A 17,398-nucleotide genomic window follows, 5' to 3' on the forward strand; every position below is an offset into this window, starting at 1 on the left:
GAATATGTTGTGGTCCTAGGTGGGGGTTGAAAATATTGACTAACACCCCAGGAAAAGAAGAGAGTCGATAAAGCCTGGACGAAATCACAACTAATCCGGAGACCGCAGGACTTGATGGCCCTTGGGGTCTCTTCCAACTCCCATGATTCTATGATGTGCTACTGTGCAGAGGGCCAAACAGGAAACTCCCCTCCCCGCTGGAGGAAAAAACTATAAGGAAAGTCCCTCTTTGTTTATGTTGCCCGATTCTTTGCCCTGGGATGTCCATAAAAGCCTGCGTGCTTCACACTGCGACGGACACCCCAAGCCTGCCTCCTTTCTTTGCACAAAAGTCCTTGTCTCTGTGAGACCGGGCAGGGAGGCTGGCCGCTGGCACACGCTACAAAAAGCAGGGGAAATTAGAACATAAGAACATAAGAACAAGCCAGCTGGATCAGACCAGAGTCCATCTAGCCCAGCTCTCTGCTACTCGCAGTGGCCCACCAGGTGCCTTTGGGAGCTCACATACAGGATGTGAAAGCAATGGCCTTCTGCAGCTGCTGCTCCCGAGCACCTGGTCTATTAAGACATTTGCAATCTCAGATCAAGGAGGATCAAGATTGGTAGCCATAAATCGACTTCTCCTCCATAAATCTGTCCAAGCCCCTTTTAAAGCTATCCAGGTTAGTGGCCATCACCACCTCCTGCGGCAGCATATTCCAAACACCAATCACACGTTGCGTGAAGAAGTGTTTCCTTTTATTAGTCCTAATTCTTCCCCCCAATTCCGCTTTGCTCTCAGTATGAGCATGGATAATGGTGGACTGACTGAAATGTGATTTCACTGCCAGCAGATGTGGCGATGGCCACAAGGGTACATGGTTTTAAAAGACCACTTCAGAGTCTGGAAGGAATAAGCACCACTGTTAATCACAGCCCCCATGGGCTAGCATACGGGGAGACTGGGTCCCTAGTGCAGTGTGGTTGTTAGTGATTCCATGCTACCAACGCAACTCTCTTTTCCTTTGCATTTCCCATTTCTTGTGGTGCATTAAAACACCACCTTGTGTATGTGTCCAGTTCTAGCATGGCCATAACCCTAATATTCTTTGGACACATGCCTCTGGTGTGTGGAAAGAAGACCACAAACTTTCCAACCTGTATTCATAACCTTAAGGCTCTGAAACTTGAGTTTAAACAACTAAAGTGGAGATTTTCAAGGTCTAGGACAGGGGTCTTCAACATGGTGCCCACTGACACCTTTCCTAGTGCCTGCCAGGTGTTTTTAGAAAGTAGGTGGGGCCAGGTGGGTCTTTTGCCCACAGGGTTTCCGATTGATCACAGGGTTTCCGATTGATCACTAGAGATCTGATTAGCTGTGCAGATACAAAAACTCTTTGCTTCAGCAGCAGCTGTTGCCAATACTCAAGGATCTTCACTGCATGATTTATAGTAAGTTGTGTGTCTGCAAGAAAATAAGTTTAAACAAGATGTCCCTTCAGGCAACATTTCTGCCAAATACATGGCGAGTTACTATTAAGAGTTATGCCGGATCTCCAACCTTGATATTTTGCTGTTGGCTCCGCCTCCTGTGGCAGCCATTTTGTGACAGAATTTCGAAGGTGCACACAGGATCAAAAAAGGTTGGGGTCTAGACTTGCGAGCCTGCTACCAAGTTTGGCGAAGGGCTAGTCACCTTGTCGGGGTTCTGCCCGCCGAGCTCCTTCCGCTTCTTATTTTTGGAGGAGGCATGGGTTTTGGGGGGTTCCTCATCCTCTTCCACGTCCGGCAACGACACCTCTTCAAATCCATCCAACTGGAAGAAGTGCGGAAGCTGTGTTAACCCCACAGTCCTTCCGGTCCAGCTGCACAAGTTCTCTCGTGGGGACAGCCCACTGTCTTGAGGGGATTCCTGCCACTCAAAACCACCCATCGTGCGACCAAAAGCTGGAGATGTTTCTCCCTACCCAAGAGGTGTCTGCAGCTGCTGACGACTAGCCTCCCGCACGAGCCCAGGGAGGGAGGGGGCGACAGGGGCAAAAGGATCCTACCTCATACTCTTTCTCCTCCGTCCAGCTGACCTCCTCGAAGTCTCCCATGCGGCTGGCTGATGGGCGCAAGTGATCGAAGAAGACTGAGAATTCGTCCTGCAGGTGGTCGTGCCCTTTCAACAGCTGCCACATCTGGTTCTTGAGCTGGACGTTTTTTGGGGGGGGGGAGGAAGGAAAGGTTTAGCGCTTGATTTGATCAACGTGCTTTTTCACTCTTCCATAAGAGCCCAAAGGATGTCCGACTGGCTTCCACAAGGTCCAGGGATGTAAAAGCCCTGGACCCTACCTGATGGAATAAGCTCCCTAGCGAGATCAGGGCCCTGTGGGACTCGAGTGGTTTCTGAAGGGCCTGCAAGATGGAGCTTTTCCGCCAGGCGTTTCCATCTAGCCAGCCAGCCTGTCCTGCTATCACCGTTGGCCTCCCGTGGGCGCCGTGGCGGGGTGTGTGTGTGTAGCCAACTATGTGTTTTTTTTAAACATTTATTATGTTGATTGATTATTGTTTTGATTATTATGCTGTTCGCCACCCTGAGCCCTGTTGGGGAGGGCAGGATATAAATGTGAATATAAGAGCAGCAGTGGCATAGTGGCTAAGAGCAGGTGCACTCTGATCTGGAGGAACCGGGTTTGATTCCCAGCTCTGCTGCGTGAGCTGTGGAGGCTTATCTGGGGAATTCAGATTAGCCTGTGCACTCTCACACATGACAGCTGAGTGACCTTGGGCTAGTCACAGCTTTCCGGAGCTCTCTCAGCCCCACTAACCTCACAGGGTGTTTGTTGTGAGGGGGGAAGGGCAAGGAGATTGTAAGCCCCTTTGAGTCTCCTATAGGAGAGAAAGGGAGATATAAATCCAAACTCTTCTTCTAAAATAAAATAATAAAGCGTGCAGCTCAAACCCACCAGGGCCCAGGATCCGATGCCTGAAAGAGATGTGTGGAGCAGACTGGACAAGGGTTACCTCTGGGCACCTGGCACCTGCTAGGGAGCCCTCACCTCCACGATCTCCTGGGGCAAAGACTCGGCACAGCCCTGCAGCACTTTGATGATCTTCTGGTGGTGGGAGGGGTTTTCAGCGAAGCAGATTTCCAGCTGCCGCAGGAACTTCCGGCTTTTCTCAAAAGCCTGCTGCTCTTCAAACTGCCCGGGAAGAAAGTGGAGGAATGTCGACCTTGTGCACAGGCTAGGCAAATTATCACCAGCATCAACCAACTCCGGTTTTGGTTTGGGGCAGAGCAAGAAGCACACAGGTTGCCTCCATGGCTAAAAGGTATCAGGGGTGATGATTACAGGAATGGCAGCCCAAGCTTGCATAGCTTCATTTCTTGAAAAGCGTTAGCCGGGCTTTCCGCTTGTGAAGAACCGGGCTAGTACTGCTCGTGGACTCAGATCTGGCTGTTCTACTATAGACCAACATGTCAGCATCACTGAAATCATCTGATTGTGAATCAGTTGCTCAACCACTGATTCAAAGCCTCAAGAAGGACATTTTACAAGCTGGAACGGGTCCTGAGGAGGGCAACCAAAATGGTAAAAGATCTGGAGTCCATGCCCTACAAGGAGAGACTTAAGGAGCTGGGCATGTTTAGTTTGGTGAAGAGAAGGTTAAGAGGTGACATGATAGCCATGTTTAGGTGCTTGAAGGGATGTCATGTCGGTGAGGGAGCAAGCTTGTTTTCTGCAGCTCCAGAGACAAGGACCAGGAGTCATGGGTTCAAGGTGAAGGAAAAGAGATTCCACCTGAACATCAGGAAAAACTTCCTGACTGTCAGGCCTGTTCGACAGCGGAATGCACTACCTCGGAGTGTGGTGGAGTCTCCTTCTTTGGAGGTTTTTAAACAAAGGCTGGATGGCCGTTTGACAGGAGTGCTTTGATAGTGTGTTCCTGCATTGCAGGGGATTGGACTTGATGGCCCTTGGGGTCTCTTCCAACTCTATGATTCTAACCTGCTGAGGTCTGAAAATCTGGGGCAGGGGGGAGTGTTTCTGTAATCTGAAAACAATTTGTATGTGTGCATGCGCCACTATCAGGATCCAGGAAAAAAATATGACTTCACAGGTATCCTACACCCTACTTGAAATTTCTCTGTTCTATTGCAGACCAATACGGTTGCCCTCTGAAACTACATGTGTTAAACACAGAGACCACACTCTGCCGTGGCTGTGATGCTAAATCACAGCCCAGAAGATGGCTTCTAGAGCAATCCCACCAGCCCACACTCACACGTGCCTCTTCCCCCTCACACCTACATACCAGCCCGCACTCTAAAGCTTGCTCAGGCAGCAGAAAGGCGGCGAAGTCAGTGAGCAGCTGCGGCCACTCCCGCAGGATGCTGCGCAGGTGGGCGTAGAGGTCCACGGCCGTCTGCTTGTGAGCGTTACTCTCAAACTCATAAATGACACGCAGGAACTCCTCGTACTTGACCGGCACGTGCCTCAAGGCCTCACGGACCTGCAAAACAATAAATGAGCTATTGTCAGAAAATGAGCTCCAAATTCAGCTGTGGTCAGGACTGGCTGTGCAACGGTGCAGCATGTAACGATCAACAGCATCTGGGCATAGGCAAAGATCATGGTCAAGACCTCTGAGACCGAGCCTCGGAAGACCTATCCCAGGGGTCTGCAACCTGCGGCTCTCCAGATGTTCATGAACTACAATTCCCATCAGCCCCAATTGGGCCATGGTGGCAGGGGCTGATGGGAATTGTAGTTCATGAACATCTGGAGAGCCACAGGTTGCAAACCCCTGACCTATCCCATTAACAAACTCTAAGCCGGAGGACTCCTGTATGATCTGGAGGCAGGGCAGGGCTGCCATTTCTTTGCCTCCTTTTTGGAAAGAATCGTTGCTAGCATGCACGTGCAGAAAGCCAGGGCACGATGCAGCTTCCTGCATGCAAGGTTGGAAGGCGGCTGCGGTCAGTGATCAGTAGGGTTGTCAACTCCGAGCAAGGAAATTCCTGGAAATGTGAGGGGGAAGTTTGGGGAGGGAAGGGTTTCAAGAGGAGAGGGACATCAGGAAACTCAAGGTGGATTACAAGCTCCTTTCCCTTCCTCTCCCCACAACAGACACCTTGGGGGGTACATGGGGCTGGGCGAGTTCAAAGAGAACTGTGACTAGCCCAGGGTCACCCAGCAGGAATGTAGGAGGGCGGAAACACATCTGGGTTCACCAGATAAGCCTCTGCCACTCAGGTGGAGGAGTAGGGAATCAAACCCGGTTCTCCAGATTAGAATCCACCTGCTCTTAACCACTACACCACGCTGGCTCACACAAGTCACCCCGTCCCAGTATCACAAAGATCCCATTTTACCCTACAGTCTTGGGAGCAAGCAAAGATTCCGTTCCCTTCCCAAGTAAAAGAGCGCAGGCTCTGGCTTGGCATCTCCTTACCCTGCTCAGGTATGCCTGGGCAAAAGCCAAGTCCTTCTGCTCCCGCAGCGGGTCCCTCTCCAGGATGTTCTCGTCGTACAGCAACAGAAGCTTGGAGGTGTCTTTGCTGGCCCGGCCCCGGCCCCTCTTGGCTCGGGCTCTGTGGGAGCTCCGGCTTTTCCCAGGAGCTTTGGCGCTCTCTCCTGCAACAATACAACCGCAGAATCACAGGAGATGGGAAAGGTGGCCACCAAACCCTGTGCCTGGGTAACAGCCCTCTGCGGAAGGAGCCCCACTGGAACACACTCAGTAGTGCACGTGCAAGCCTTTATTGATTTAACTTAACACATGAAGGAGGAGGAGGAGGAGGAGGAGTTTGGACTTATACCCCACCTTTCTCTCCTGTAAGGAGACTCAAGGTGGCTTAGCTCCTCCTCACTGGCAGTTTTCAAGCAGAGGCAGGACAAACATTATCAGGGATGCTTTAGGCCAGTGGTGGCGAACCTTTGGCACTCCAGATGTTATGGACTACAATTCCCATCAGCCCCTGCCAGCATGGCCTATTGGTCATGCTGGCAGGGGCTGATGGGAATTGTAGTCCATAACATCTGGAGTGCCAAAGGTTCGCCACCATGGCTTTAGGCTGATCTCTTTCTTTCTTTCTTTCTTTCTTTCTTTCTTTCTTTCTTTCTTTCTTTCTTTCTTTCTTTCTTTCTTTCTTTCTTTCTTTCTTTCTTTCTTTCTTTCTTTCTTTTTCTTTCTTTCTATCTAAATATTCATATAGAAGCATAGTTGGAAGAGACCCCAAAGGCCATCCAGCCCAACCCCCTGCATTGCAGGAACACCCAGTCAAAGCACTCCTGACAGATGGCCATCCAGCCTCTCTTTTAATACCTCCCAAGGAGACTCCACCACACTCCATGGTAGTGCATTCCACTGTTGAACAGCTCTTACTGTCAGGAAGTTTTCCCTTCAACCCATTACTCCTGGTCCTGGTCTCTGCAGCCGCAGAAAACAAGCTCGCTCCCTCACCAACATGACATCCCTTCAAATATCTACACATGGCTATCATGTCCCCTCTTAACCTTCTCTTCTCCAGACTAAACATGCCCAGCTCCCCAAGTCTCTCTTCCGCCTTATGCCGGCATCTCTAGGCAACTTCCAGGTTAACAAATGGATTGAGCGTCGGGTTGGACTAGACAGCCTGTATGGCCCCTTCCAACTCTATGGTTCTATGATCTCAGAAGCGAAGCAGCATCAGCCCAGGTGAGTACTTGGACGGGAGTCCAGGGTCACTATGCAGAGGCAGGGGACAGCACGGCACCTCTGAACGTCTCTTGTCTTGAAAACCCTACTGGATTTCGCTAATGGGCGAGCTGCAATTCTTGATGGGTATGTGGGGTGCTCCACTGCGGTGTGAAGCTCCAGGGCTATTGCCCCACTCCCCCAAAAAAAAAACCTTACCTGGTGGGTTCCTGCTTGGCTCCACTGACAGCCTCAGGAACGCACAGGTCATTAGTATGCAGAGACGACGATCTACCTGCCCATCTCGAGGCCCTCAGCCTGAAGCCCGCCCCATTTCGTCCTCCTTCTGCATGCTCTCCAGGTTCTCCCCTTCCCCTTCTTCCTCCTCTTCCTCTTCTTCCTCCGGCTCAGAGTTCTCCTCCTGCGAATTCTCCTCCTCCGAGTCGCCCTCTTGGCTCAGGCGTCTCTCCGAGGCCAGCCACGTCAGCTTCTCCATCGTCTCCTTCAGAACGAGACACCTTTAAGCTCTTTGACAGCTGCTCCCCATCCTCTTCCCCCGAGACAAAAGATACCAGATGGGGAGCAGATGCAAACCCTTCACTTCCTCCCAGTTTGGAAGCCTCCTGCCTGCTAAGGCCGCTGCCCAAGCGGCTCCATTATCCACAGGAAAGGAACAGCACTTGGAAGGGGAGAAACATGCTTGGGCTGGGACACCCCAAGGAGATCTTAGGTCTGCCAGTCAGAAACTACGCCAGACCATTCAGAAGCTAAGGTGGTCTTGATAGGGTAGAAGAGGTCACAGAAACATGGGGTGAGGATCATTTTCCCACTGGAAAAAACTTCGAAATACTCGGGAGGAGCTGGATTTATATCCCCCCCTTTTCTCTCCTGTAAGGAGACTCAAAGGGGCTTACAAACACCTTCCATTCCTCTCCCCACAATAGACACCTTGTGAGGTAGGTGGGGCTGAGAGAGTCCTGCGTCATGAATCCGTATAGCCCAAGGTCAAACCCGGTTCTCCAGATTAGAACCCACCTGCTCTTAACCACTACACCAAAAAGGCTTTACCTGAAGCTCCGGCACGGACAGCACCGATTCCTCCGACGCCGATGACATTTCTTCGTCTTCCTCGTCTTGCGTGAAGTCGTCAAAGTCCTCTTCCTCGTCCTCCTCTGGACCGGCCCTTCGTCGGCCTTGCCGCTCTCCTGGCCAGCCGGCACCTCTGCAGCGTGGCTACCCACACCAGAGGACTCCTCCGGCTTCACAGAGGGGCTGCCGGACCCTGCCTGAGCAGCTGCCGCGCTGGATACATTCTCAGGGGAACCGCCTTCTGCTCCAACGAGTCGCGGATTCCAGTCTTCAGATATAATAACAGCTCATCTTTCGCTTTCCTTCCTGTGCATGCCGCTGTGTTGCCCTCCGGGGTGGGCTCCACATCCAACCCCTGTCCAAGACCTAGCATCAGTCCCTCGTCCACTGAGAGCTCCGGATTTCCAATCTTGTCTCTGCACCCAAAGAACCGGACGCTTCCCGCGCTGAGCAAAAATTCTTTCAGAGTCAGCTCTTCATTCCTGTCCGGGCCAAGCGCTTACTTAAAGGGGAGAGAAGGGTCTTCAGCAGGGCTCCCCTGCAACTTTCTCTTGCCCGCTTCCACAGGAGTCTGGATGGAAGCCACCGCTTAATTCCCCACCCTCAGAGAGACTAATAGCGCTGGACCCCACATTCCTCCCTCAGCAAGCCGCTCCTTGTGCACAGGGACTGGCCTCAAGGGTTCCGCTGGGCTCTGGAGTTCAGGGGAACGGGGCACCCGCTTTCACTGCCTGTGGTGGCTGGGCTTACAAATTCGGCTTCTTTGGAAGCCGCGGAAGCAGGAAAGCTGGTGGAGTTTGCAGGGATCACCAAGGAAGGAGACGGAGGAGTCACCAGCGGCTGGCTCAACGGGCAGGGAAAGGGGGCGGGATTCACTAGCAGGGTCGTGATGGGAATGGGCTGAGCAGCCCCCCCAGCGCCGGTGGCCAAGGGCTGCAGCACACTGCAGCCGTTGGCAATGCTGACCGTCTTCACGGCAGCAGCCGGAACAGTGAACACGACGGGAGCCGAGGGGGCAGCCGAGCGGTGGGTTTGGGGCCCTTCTTCTTCCTGGTTCTTCCTTGGAGAGAACTCGAGCTTCCCAGATTTTGGACACAGGCAGCACCGGGAGCATCATTTTGGGCTGAAAGGTGACTGGCACAGACGAGATTAAGTTCTGGGGCACAGTGGCAGCCAAGCAGGGTCGGGCGCCAGAGTGGGGAGCTGAGAAAATGCCCTGAATCTCGAATCCACCCCCATTCGCCACCGCCGGCTGCAGGCTCACGTGCTGGATCCTGGGCAGAGGTTGGACCACCGGGGCCGGCTGGATCCAGCGGGGAACGCGAGCTGCAATTTTGCTGGGAGAGGCTTCCGGCTGGGGCTGCTTCATAGACACTTTCATGTAGTTGCCGGTGCCACCAGTCCGGACGGGGAGGGGTTTTATGTGGCCGTAAAGCCGCTGTCACTTCCCACGTACCCTAGCTTGTAGAAGTGGCTGGGGAAGCCGCCCTTCAGGACGAAGTTCTAACCCCTTTAGCTAATGCGGTGCAGAGTGATATTTTCCTTTCACTCGCCACTGGGTTCAAGCATTGGACTCTCTTTCCCCACATGGCCGAGTTTGGGATCGGAGCTGCAGAGATCAGACGATGCTTCTTTGGAATGCTGCTCCAGCGCTTCTTGGATGTATGGCAAGCTGGCCTAGGTGGAAGAGAGGAGTTACACATAAACCTATATGCACGCACGCACGCACACCAAGGAAAGGCAGACATCCCAATGTATTTATTTGAAATTTGTACCAGCAGGTTTCTCCATAAACTCAAAGCAGCCTATGAGCGAGTCATCCTACCAGGTAATTTCAGCAACATTTAATGTTTTGTGCTTAAAAATCTATGCTTTGTTTCAGTTCTGGATAAGACTGCTGCTTGATTTTCACCCTTCTGCCACCCAAAACCTACTGCATTGTTTACTGGGTGTTACAGCCGTTGAAGAAGGAGGAGGAGGAGGAGGAGGAGGAGTTTGGATTTATACCCCACCTTTCTCCTCTCCTGTAAGGAGACTCAAGGTAGCTGACAAACTCCTTCCCTTCCCCTCCCCACAGCAGACACTTTGTGAGGTAGGTGGGGCTGAGAGCATTCTGAGAGAACTGTGACTAGCCCAAGGTCACCCAGCAGGAATGCAGGAGTGCGGAAACACACGCTCCTTTACCAGATAAGCCTCTGCCACTCAGGTGGAGTGGGGAATCTTCAGATTAGAACCCACCTGCTCTTAACTACTACATTACGCTGGCTCAGGATGATATTGCCTCACACATACTGTCCAATCTGCCAGGAGTTTCAGTGATAAAGGCAGGCTACACATGACATGCCTTGACCTGGATAGCCCAGGCTAGCCTGATCTTGTCAGATCTCAGAAGCAAAGCAGGGTCGACCCTGGCTAGTATTTGGATGGGAGAACTGTACGACGGGGTGTGATACGGAGGCAGGCAATGGCAAACCGCCTCCCAGTAACTCTTGCCTCGGAAGCCCTGCAGGGTCATTGTAAGCCAGCTGTGACTTGATGGCAAATTTTAAAAAATCATGAATCAATAAAGAGTAAAAAATAATCCACGCTTATGAGACACACCAACAGTCTGACTCTGCAAAGGGAGCTTTGTGTGTCCCACTGGGTAAACAATGGAAGAATACATTTGGAGCCTTCCGGCTACAGGGTCTTCCAGCCAACGGCTCTCAGATGTTCATGGCCTGTAGATGACTCCATGGATCTGTCCCCTGCCAGCATGGCCAATTGGCCATGCTGGCAGGGGCTGATGGGAATTGTAGTCCATGAACATCTGGAGAGCCGCAGGTTGCAGACCCCTATGCAGAACGGAGGCCAGGCAGCAACGTTCTGGGCACCGGGGACACCTTTCTGCATGAAAAGAACAGGAGGTACCTTCAGCCAGGAAGGCAGGAGATGTTCCTCTTTCTCGACGGGAGGCTTCCAATCTCCGGGCTGAATCTCCTCACAGAGCTGAAACAGAACGGGCATCTGCTTCGTCTTCTTGTAGTACTGGGGATTTAAAAGAGAAAGGAGGCGGTTGTGACGATTTTAAATGTGTGTGCGTTTCTTGAAATGGAGGGTAAAACTGTAGAAGGACGAGGGGTGAAAGGGGGATGAGAGAGCCTGGTGAAAGGTTGACACCCTGGAAAACTGAGAGGGGCCGAAGTAAACAGAGAACAGTATGATGTTAAGGAGCAGCAGTGGCGTAGGAGGTTAAGAGCTCATGTATCTAATCTGGAGGAACCGGGTTTGATTCCCAGCTCTGCCGCCTGAGCTGTGGAGGCTTATCTGGGGAATTCAGATTAGCCTGTACACTCCCACACACGCCAGCTGGGTGACCTTGGACTAGTCACAGCTTCTCGGAGCTCTCTCAGCCCCACTTACCTCACAGGGTGTTTGTGGTGAGGGGGGAAGGGCAAGGAGATTGTGAGCCCCTTTGAGTCTCCTACAGGAGAGAAAGGGGGGATATGAATCCAAACTCTTCTTCTTCTTCTTCTTCTTCTTCTTCTTAACAGCTCAGAAAGCAGATTTCTGACCAGAACCCTTCTTAGTGTTGTATAAAGTACAAAACTGCCCAAAGAATTGGGAGACAGAAGTAAGGTGGACAAACTCTAATGTGTGGTCACAGATATATAATGGAGCGGGAGAGTAGATTGATGCGAAGTCAAAGTCACCTCAGAAGTTATTGCCTTAGATTGTTTGATTCACTGTAGAGATGAGATCAATTGTATTGTCGAAGGCTTTCACGGCTGGATTCAACTGGTTGTGGTGGGCTTTCCGGGCTGTGTGGCCATGGTCTGCTGCAGTGGTGGCGAACCTATGGCACGGGTGCCAGAGGTGGCAATCAGAGCCTTCTCTGTGGGCACGCGCAAACAGAGTCCCCCTCCCCCCCACATCTAGGCTGGCCTGGGCTGCTGGGCTCGATTATTAGCATTAAACCTAAGACCTGGTTTTGGGGAAGCTGTGTAAGTAACCCCGTTAAGTGCTGTTAAACCCCACTGATTTTCATGCGAAGAATTAAAGTGCTGCATTCTTTACCTGGAAATAAGCTCGGTTGCTAGCAATGGGGCTTGCTTCTGAGTAAACCCTCCTAGGGTCATGATTCACCCATTGGAAGAGTTGCATGGTTGCTTCAAAGCAAAGCCACCAACTACCACCAAGCTTACTCCCGAGTAACACATGCCTCGGAGCCCACCGTTTTTTCTAAACTGAAACCTCAGTATTCAGGTTAAATTGCTGTGTTGGCACTTTGCGATAAATAAGTGGGTTTCGGGTTGCAATTTGGGCACTCGTCTCAAAAAGGTTCGCTATCACTGGTCTGGTGGATCTTGTTCACAGTGTGTAACAGACTTCCCACTGTGATGCACCTCTGGAGATGCCAGCCACAGATGCAGGTGAATCGTTAGGAACAAGATCCACCAGACCACGGCCACACAGCCCGGAAAACCCACCACAACCACATGAGATAAATTATTTCTTGTAACCATTAAGCTAAAGAAAATATACAAATAAAATTTCAGTTTGTTCAAATCAAACTGGAATCCTACACAATAGCTTTTTTCAGGATAATGATGACATCAGATTTGAGAATTCACCTGTTATTTCCTGGGCTGTTTTTGTTCTAGAACACTCCACTTGGGTTCTAGGGAAACTACTGAAGACAAGAATCCATAGGTAGGCTTCTAGACCCAAAGCCGGAGCATTCTACAATTTAGGAAATGGCAGATGAATTTTCTAATCTGTTGTCACCTTTATCCTGACAAAAGGCTTTACCCTGAAAACTTGTGAGGGCTTCTTCCTCAGGACCTCTTCAAAACTGCGTGGCGTAGTGGTTAAGAGCAGGTGCACTCTAATCTGGAGAACAGGGTTTGATTCCCCGCTCTGCCACTTGAGCTGTGGAGGCTTATCCGAGGAACCAGATTAGCTTTTGCACTCCAACACATGCCAGCTGGGTGACCTTGGGCCTTATTATGAGTTTGCTGTTCATATCATGCAAGTGCCCTGTTGGATCAGATCAGCAGTCCATTTAGTACAACATGCTATCTCACACAATGTTCAATGACATAGAGGACAAGGCCTTCCCTGTTCCCTCCTGGCACTGGGATTTAGAGGTTGACTGCCCCTGAACATGGAGGTTCCCTTTAGTCACCATGACCAGTGGCCATTGCTAGACCTCTCCTCCATGAATCTGTCTAGTCCCCTTTTAAAGCCGTCTTCGCTTGCAGTCACTGCTACATCCTCCAGCAGCGAATTCCACATTTTAATCACTCGCTGTGTATTTCCTTTGGACCGTCCTGCATCTATTCCCCATCATCTTCACTGGGCGCCTGTTAAGTTCCACTATTTTCGGAGACAGAGAAAAAGAAAAGTTTGGATTTATAACACCAACACTTTTTTCTCTCTCGTAAGGAGACTCAAGGTGGCTTACAAGCTCCTTTCCCTTCCTCTCTACACACAGACACCTTGTGAGGTAGGTGGGGCTGAGAGAGTTCTGAGAGAACTGTGACTGGCCCAGGGTCACCCAGCAGGAACATAGGAGTGGGGAAATGCATCTGGTTCGCCAGATAAGCCTCTGCCACACCAGTGGAAGAGTGGGGAATCAAACCCGGTTCTCCAGATTAGAATCCACCTGCTCTTTTAACCACTACACAATGCTGTTGTGGTCACCAAGAACCCCAGGGATGGAGGGCAGGTCACATCTGAAGCCGGCCGGAGATGGCACACGCCACGCACTCACTTTTATGATGTTGTCTGGAGCCCGGTTCATGGTGAGGTTCTTGATATGCACCGTCAGTTGGTGGGCTGTCTTGGTTGTCAGGAGGTACTTGCTGATCAGGGGCTTCGGGAATTCCGTCCCATCAAAATGCTTCAATCCCAAAGCTACCAAGCTGGAAAGCGGGGGAAACGAGGCAGGAGGGGGGGGGTGTCATTGCTCAGCCCAAGGCTTTCCTCGCCTATGGCCGACCCGACCCGACCCTCCCCTTTCCTCTTTTGGCAGGTTTGTATCCCTAACCCAGAGCCATTCTTGGAAACCACATTATTAGAACTGCAAACAGAGAACAGATACAACAACAAATATAATCTCAGAGAGCAGTCAAAGATTCAAGTGCAGTAGCGCCTTGGGGGCTTTGATTCTCGAAAGCTCGTAGCCAAAAAAATCACGTCGGTCCCCAAGGTACTAACCGGACTCAAATCTTGATCTTCAACGGCAGACTGACACAGCTGTCCTCTGAAATTATATCAGCCATATCTGTTTTCTGTTTGCTACCGGACTCAAATCGAGCTGCACAACAAACCGCGTTCGACTAACAACGGCCCCTTCCCCCCTTCACAAGAAACGTGGCTGCTTGTGTTGGAGGAAGCCACCACTGCTGGCAGGACAGATTCTCATGATCCATTCCTTAACAGCTGGAAAAAGATCGGCTTCTTGAGTGTCTCCTGCCAGCACTTGCAGCCCAGCAAAAAGACTTGCGATGGGCAGGGCACTTGTCTTGCCACCCGCTCGGATCCCCTTGGGCACCTACTTGTCCTCCCCTTTCGTGAAGATGATCTTGTCGCGGGGTGTTTTGGCTTTCAAGGAGCAAATGGGCAGCAGCTGAGGATACATGAAGACTCGGCTCGTGGCCAAGATCCACGCAACTTGATTTGGCAGGCACTGAAAGTCTTGGGCTGCAGAAAGAACACACGAGTGGGGGAGGGGGTAGAAGGGAGAGATGAGGAGTAAGTCGAGAGAATACTCCTAAAGCTCCTGACCAAAAAACCCTACCTTGTTGATAATTCCTTTTTCCTTGAAAAGCAGCCTCGGAATTAATTCTACAGGCTGCTACTGTTCCAAGACCACGATCGTAGAATCATAGAGTTGGAAGAGACCCCAAGGGCCATCAAGTCCAACCCCCTGCAGTGCAAGAACACACAATCAAAGCACTCCTGACAGATGGTCATCCAGCCTCTCTTTAAAAACCTCCAAAGAAGGAGACTCCACCACTCTCTGAGGCGGTGTATTCCACTGCCGAACAGCCCTGACAGTCAGGAAGTTCTTCCTAATGTTTAGGTGGAATCTCTTTTCCTTCACCTTGAATCCATTACTCCGTGTTCTAGTCTCTGAGGCAGCAGAAAACCTTGCTCCCTCTTCAACATGACATCCCTTCAAATATTTAAACATAGCTATCATGTCCCCCCTTAACCTACACTTCTCCAGACTAAACATCCCCAGCTCACTAAGCGTCTCTTCGTAAGGCATGGATTCCAGACCTTTTACCATTTTGGTTGCCCTCCTCTCGACCTGTTCCAGCTTGTCAATTGCCTTCCTAAATTGCAGTGCCCAGAACTATACACAATATTCCAGGTGTGAGGTCTAACCAATGCAGAATAGAGAGGTACAATTACATCCCTCGATTGTGACACTATAGTTCTATTGATGCAGCCCAGAATTGCATTGGCTTTCGTGGCCGCATCACACTATGGACTTATGTTTTGTTCATGGTCTACTAAGACTCCCAGATCCCAGTCAAATGTAGTGTTGTCAAGCCAGGTGTCACCCATCCTATATCTGTGCATTTCATTTTTTCTGCCTAAGTGTAGTATCTTACGTTTATCTCCGTTGAAATTCATTTTGTTTGTTTTGGCCCAGCTCTCTAATCTGTCCAGGTCATTTTGAGTTCTGACCCTGCCCTCTGGGGTATTAGCTACTCCTCTATTCCATCATCCAAGTCGTTGATAAAAATATTGAATAGCCCTGTGGCATCCCACTAGTCACTTCTTTCCAGGATGAAGATGAATCTGGTGAACCAGATTTGTTTCCCCACTCCTACAATCTTGCTGGGTGACCTTGGGCTAGTCACAGTTTTCTCAAGAACTCTCTCAGCCTCACCCACTTCACTAGGTGTCTGTAAGGAGACTCAAGGTGGATTACAAGCTCCTTTCCCTTCCTCTCCCCACAACAGACACCTTGTGAGGTAGGCGGGGCTGAAAGAGTTCTGAGAGAACTGTGATTAGCCCAAGGCCACCCACCAGGAATGCAGAAGTGTGGAAACACATCTGGGCCACGAGATAAGCCTCTGCCATTCAGGTGGAGGAGTAGGGAATCAAACCCGGTTCTCCAGATTAGAATCCACCTGCTCTTAACCACTACACCATGCTGGCTCTTCAATGTGGTTCAATGGATGACCAAGCAAACTAAACAGGCACCTCCACATACCATTCTTTTTAACAACTTTGCGGGGGCTCCACTCCACCTTGACATGGGTCTGGAAGTCCTCTATGAGCTGCAAAGCTTCTTTCAAGTTGCAGGGCTGGAACACGGTCTGGGGTTTGGGGCTGAGTGGATGGTGGAGGAGCGCGGCACTTTGGGCAAAGCTGTTCAGCTCAACCTGCAGAAGAAAGAAGAGCAAGATGCAGAGAGTGATGCTTGCTTGTCCTCACTTAATCAGTATGAGGCTCTCTGGCCAGGGTCATGGAAGCAGAATTGGTAATTGAACCACCAAGCCAGGACTAGGATCATTGAATCACAGAGTTGGAAGAGACCCCAAAGGCCGTCAAGTCCAACCCGCTGCCATGCAGGAACACACAATGAAAGCACTCCTGACAGATGGCCACCCAGCCTCTCTTTAAAAACCTCCAAAGGAGACTCCACCACACTCCGAGGTAGTGCATTCCACTATCAAACAGCCCTTATGGTCAGGAAGTTTTTCCTGATGGAAAAACTACAGCTAGCAAACAGACTCAGAATTCAACATAGCACTGAGCTAGATTCTGAACTGCTTACTGCAAAGCACTAAAACAAGGTGATATAGAAGTGATTTTAGTCTTTTTGACTCAGAAAGAGGGCGAACCTTTGGCACTCCAGATGTTATGGACTACAATTCCCATCAGCCCTTGCCAGCACAACCAATTGGCCAAGCTGGCAGGGGCTGATGGGAATTGTAGTCCATAACATCTGGAGTGCCAAAGGTTCGCCACCACGGGACTAGAGGATTTTAGTCCTTGTGATTAGGATTTTAGTCCTTTTGACTAGAGAAGCCTATAAACATCTGGGTGGTTTGGGGAAACATAGGGGAAAGGATCAAGGGCACAGGTGTCAAACTTGCAGCCCTCCAGATGTTATGGACTACAGTTCCCATCATCCTCTGCCAGCATCATGCATCATGCTGGCAGGGGATGATGGGAACTGTAGTCCATAACATCTGGAGGGCCGCGAGTTTGATACCTATGATAAAGGGGATGTTTCTGATAACTATGCATTTGCTCAGCTCCCTGTCTGCTTCCGACCTCCTCTAAGCCTCATTCAACTTTTGCAAATTCCTTCCTAAATCGATAAACAAAGATTCCGGTCCTCATGAAAGCAGAGAAAATTGCGAGTGGGGTGGGGGAGGATCACACATACACAGAAAATGTTCTACTAAATGCTTCACTGCGGTTTCCCCACTGTGCCTTTCAGTCACGATAACGCTTCCCCCCCCCACCATCCCACACTTCGCAATCTCTCTCCTTTCGCTTCCACCCGTTTGCTCGACGTCCTGCCCCCCAAGGGCCACCCCCATTCTCCAGTCATCTGGAAAAGAAAATCTGCATGCCCAGAAGAGCGCTGAGAAATTGGGATGAAGCATAAACAGTAAAGGAAAGATGACTGGCTAGCACCCAGCTCCAG

General features: G+C 50.7%; 1 protein-coding gene across 1 annotated transcript in view; it reads right to left on the bottom strand.

Annotated features, from left to right (window-relative positions):
* Positions 1–17,398, bottom strand: part of GON4L (gon-4 like) — a 51,759-nt gene that overhangs the window by 7,186 nt on the left and 27,175 nt on the right. Inside the window, 18 exon segments of the mRNA XM_048511267.1 lie at positions 1,676–1,795; positions 2,031–2,174; positions 3,024–3,167; positions 4,282–4,479; positions 5,422–5,603; positions 6,865–7,147; positions 7,714–7,824; positions 7,827–7,990; positions 7,993–8,128; positions 8,131–8,250; positions 8,252–8,439; positions 8,442–8,802; positions 8,804–9,295; positions 9,298–9,411; positions 10,645–10,761; positions 13,490–13,640; positions 14,277–14,421; positions 15,950–16,121. Of these exon segments, the coding sequence (XP_048367224.1) occupies positions 1,676–1,795; positions 2,031–2,174; positions 3,024–3,167; positions 4,282–4,479; positions 5,422–5,603; positions 6,865–7,147; positions 7,714–7,824; positions 7,827–7,990; positions 7,993–8,128; positions 8,131–8,250; positions 8,252–8,439; positions 8,442–8,802; positions 8,804–9,295; positions 9,298–9,411; positions 10,645–10,761; positions 13,490–13,640; positions 14,277–14,421; positions 15,950–16,121 (3,342 nt within the window).

Source organism: Sphaerodactylus townsendi, linkage group LG01 (genome assembly GCF_021028975.2).
Source record: "Sphaerodactylus townsendi isolate TG3544 linkage group LG01, MPM_Stown_v2.3, whole genome shotgun sequence".
Classification (NCBI taxonomy): Eukaryota; Metazoa; Chordata; class Lepidosauria; order Squamata; family Sphaerodactylidae; genus Sphaerodactylus; species Sphaerodactylus townsendi.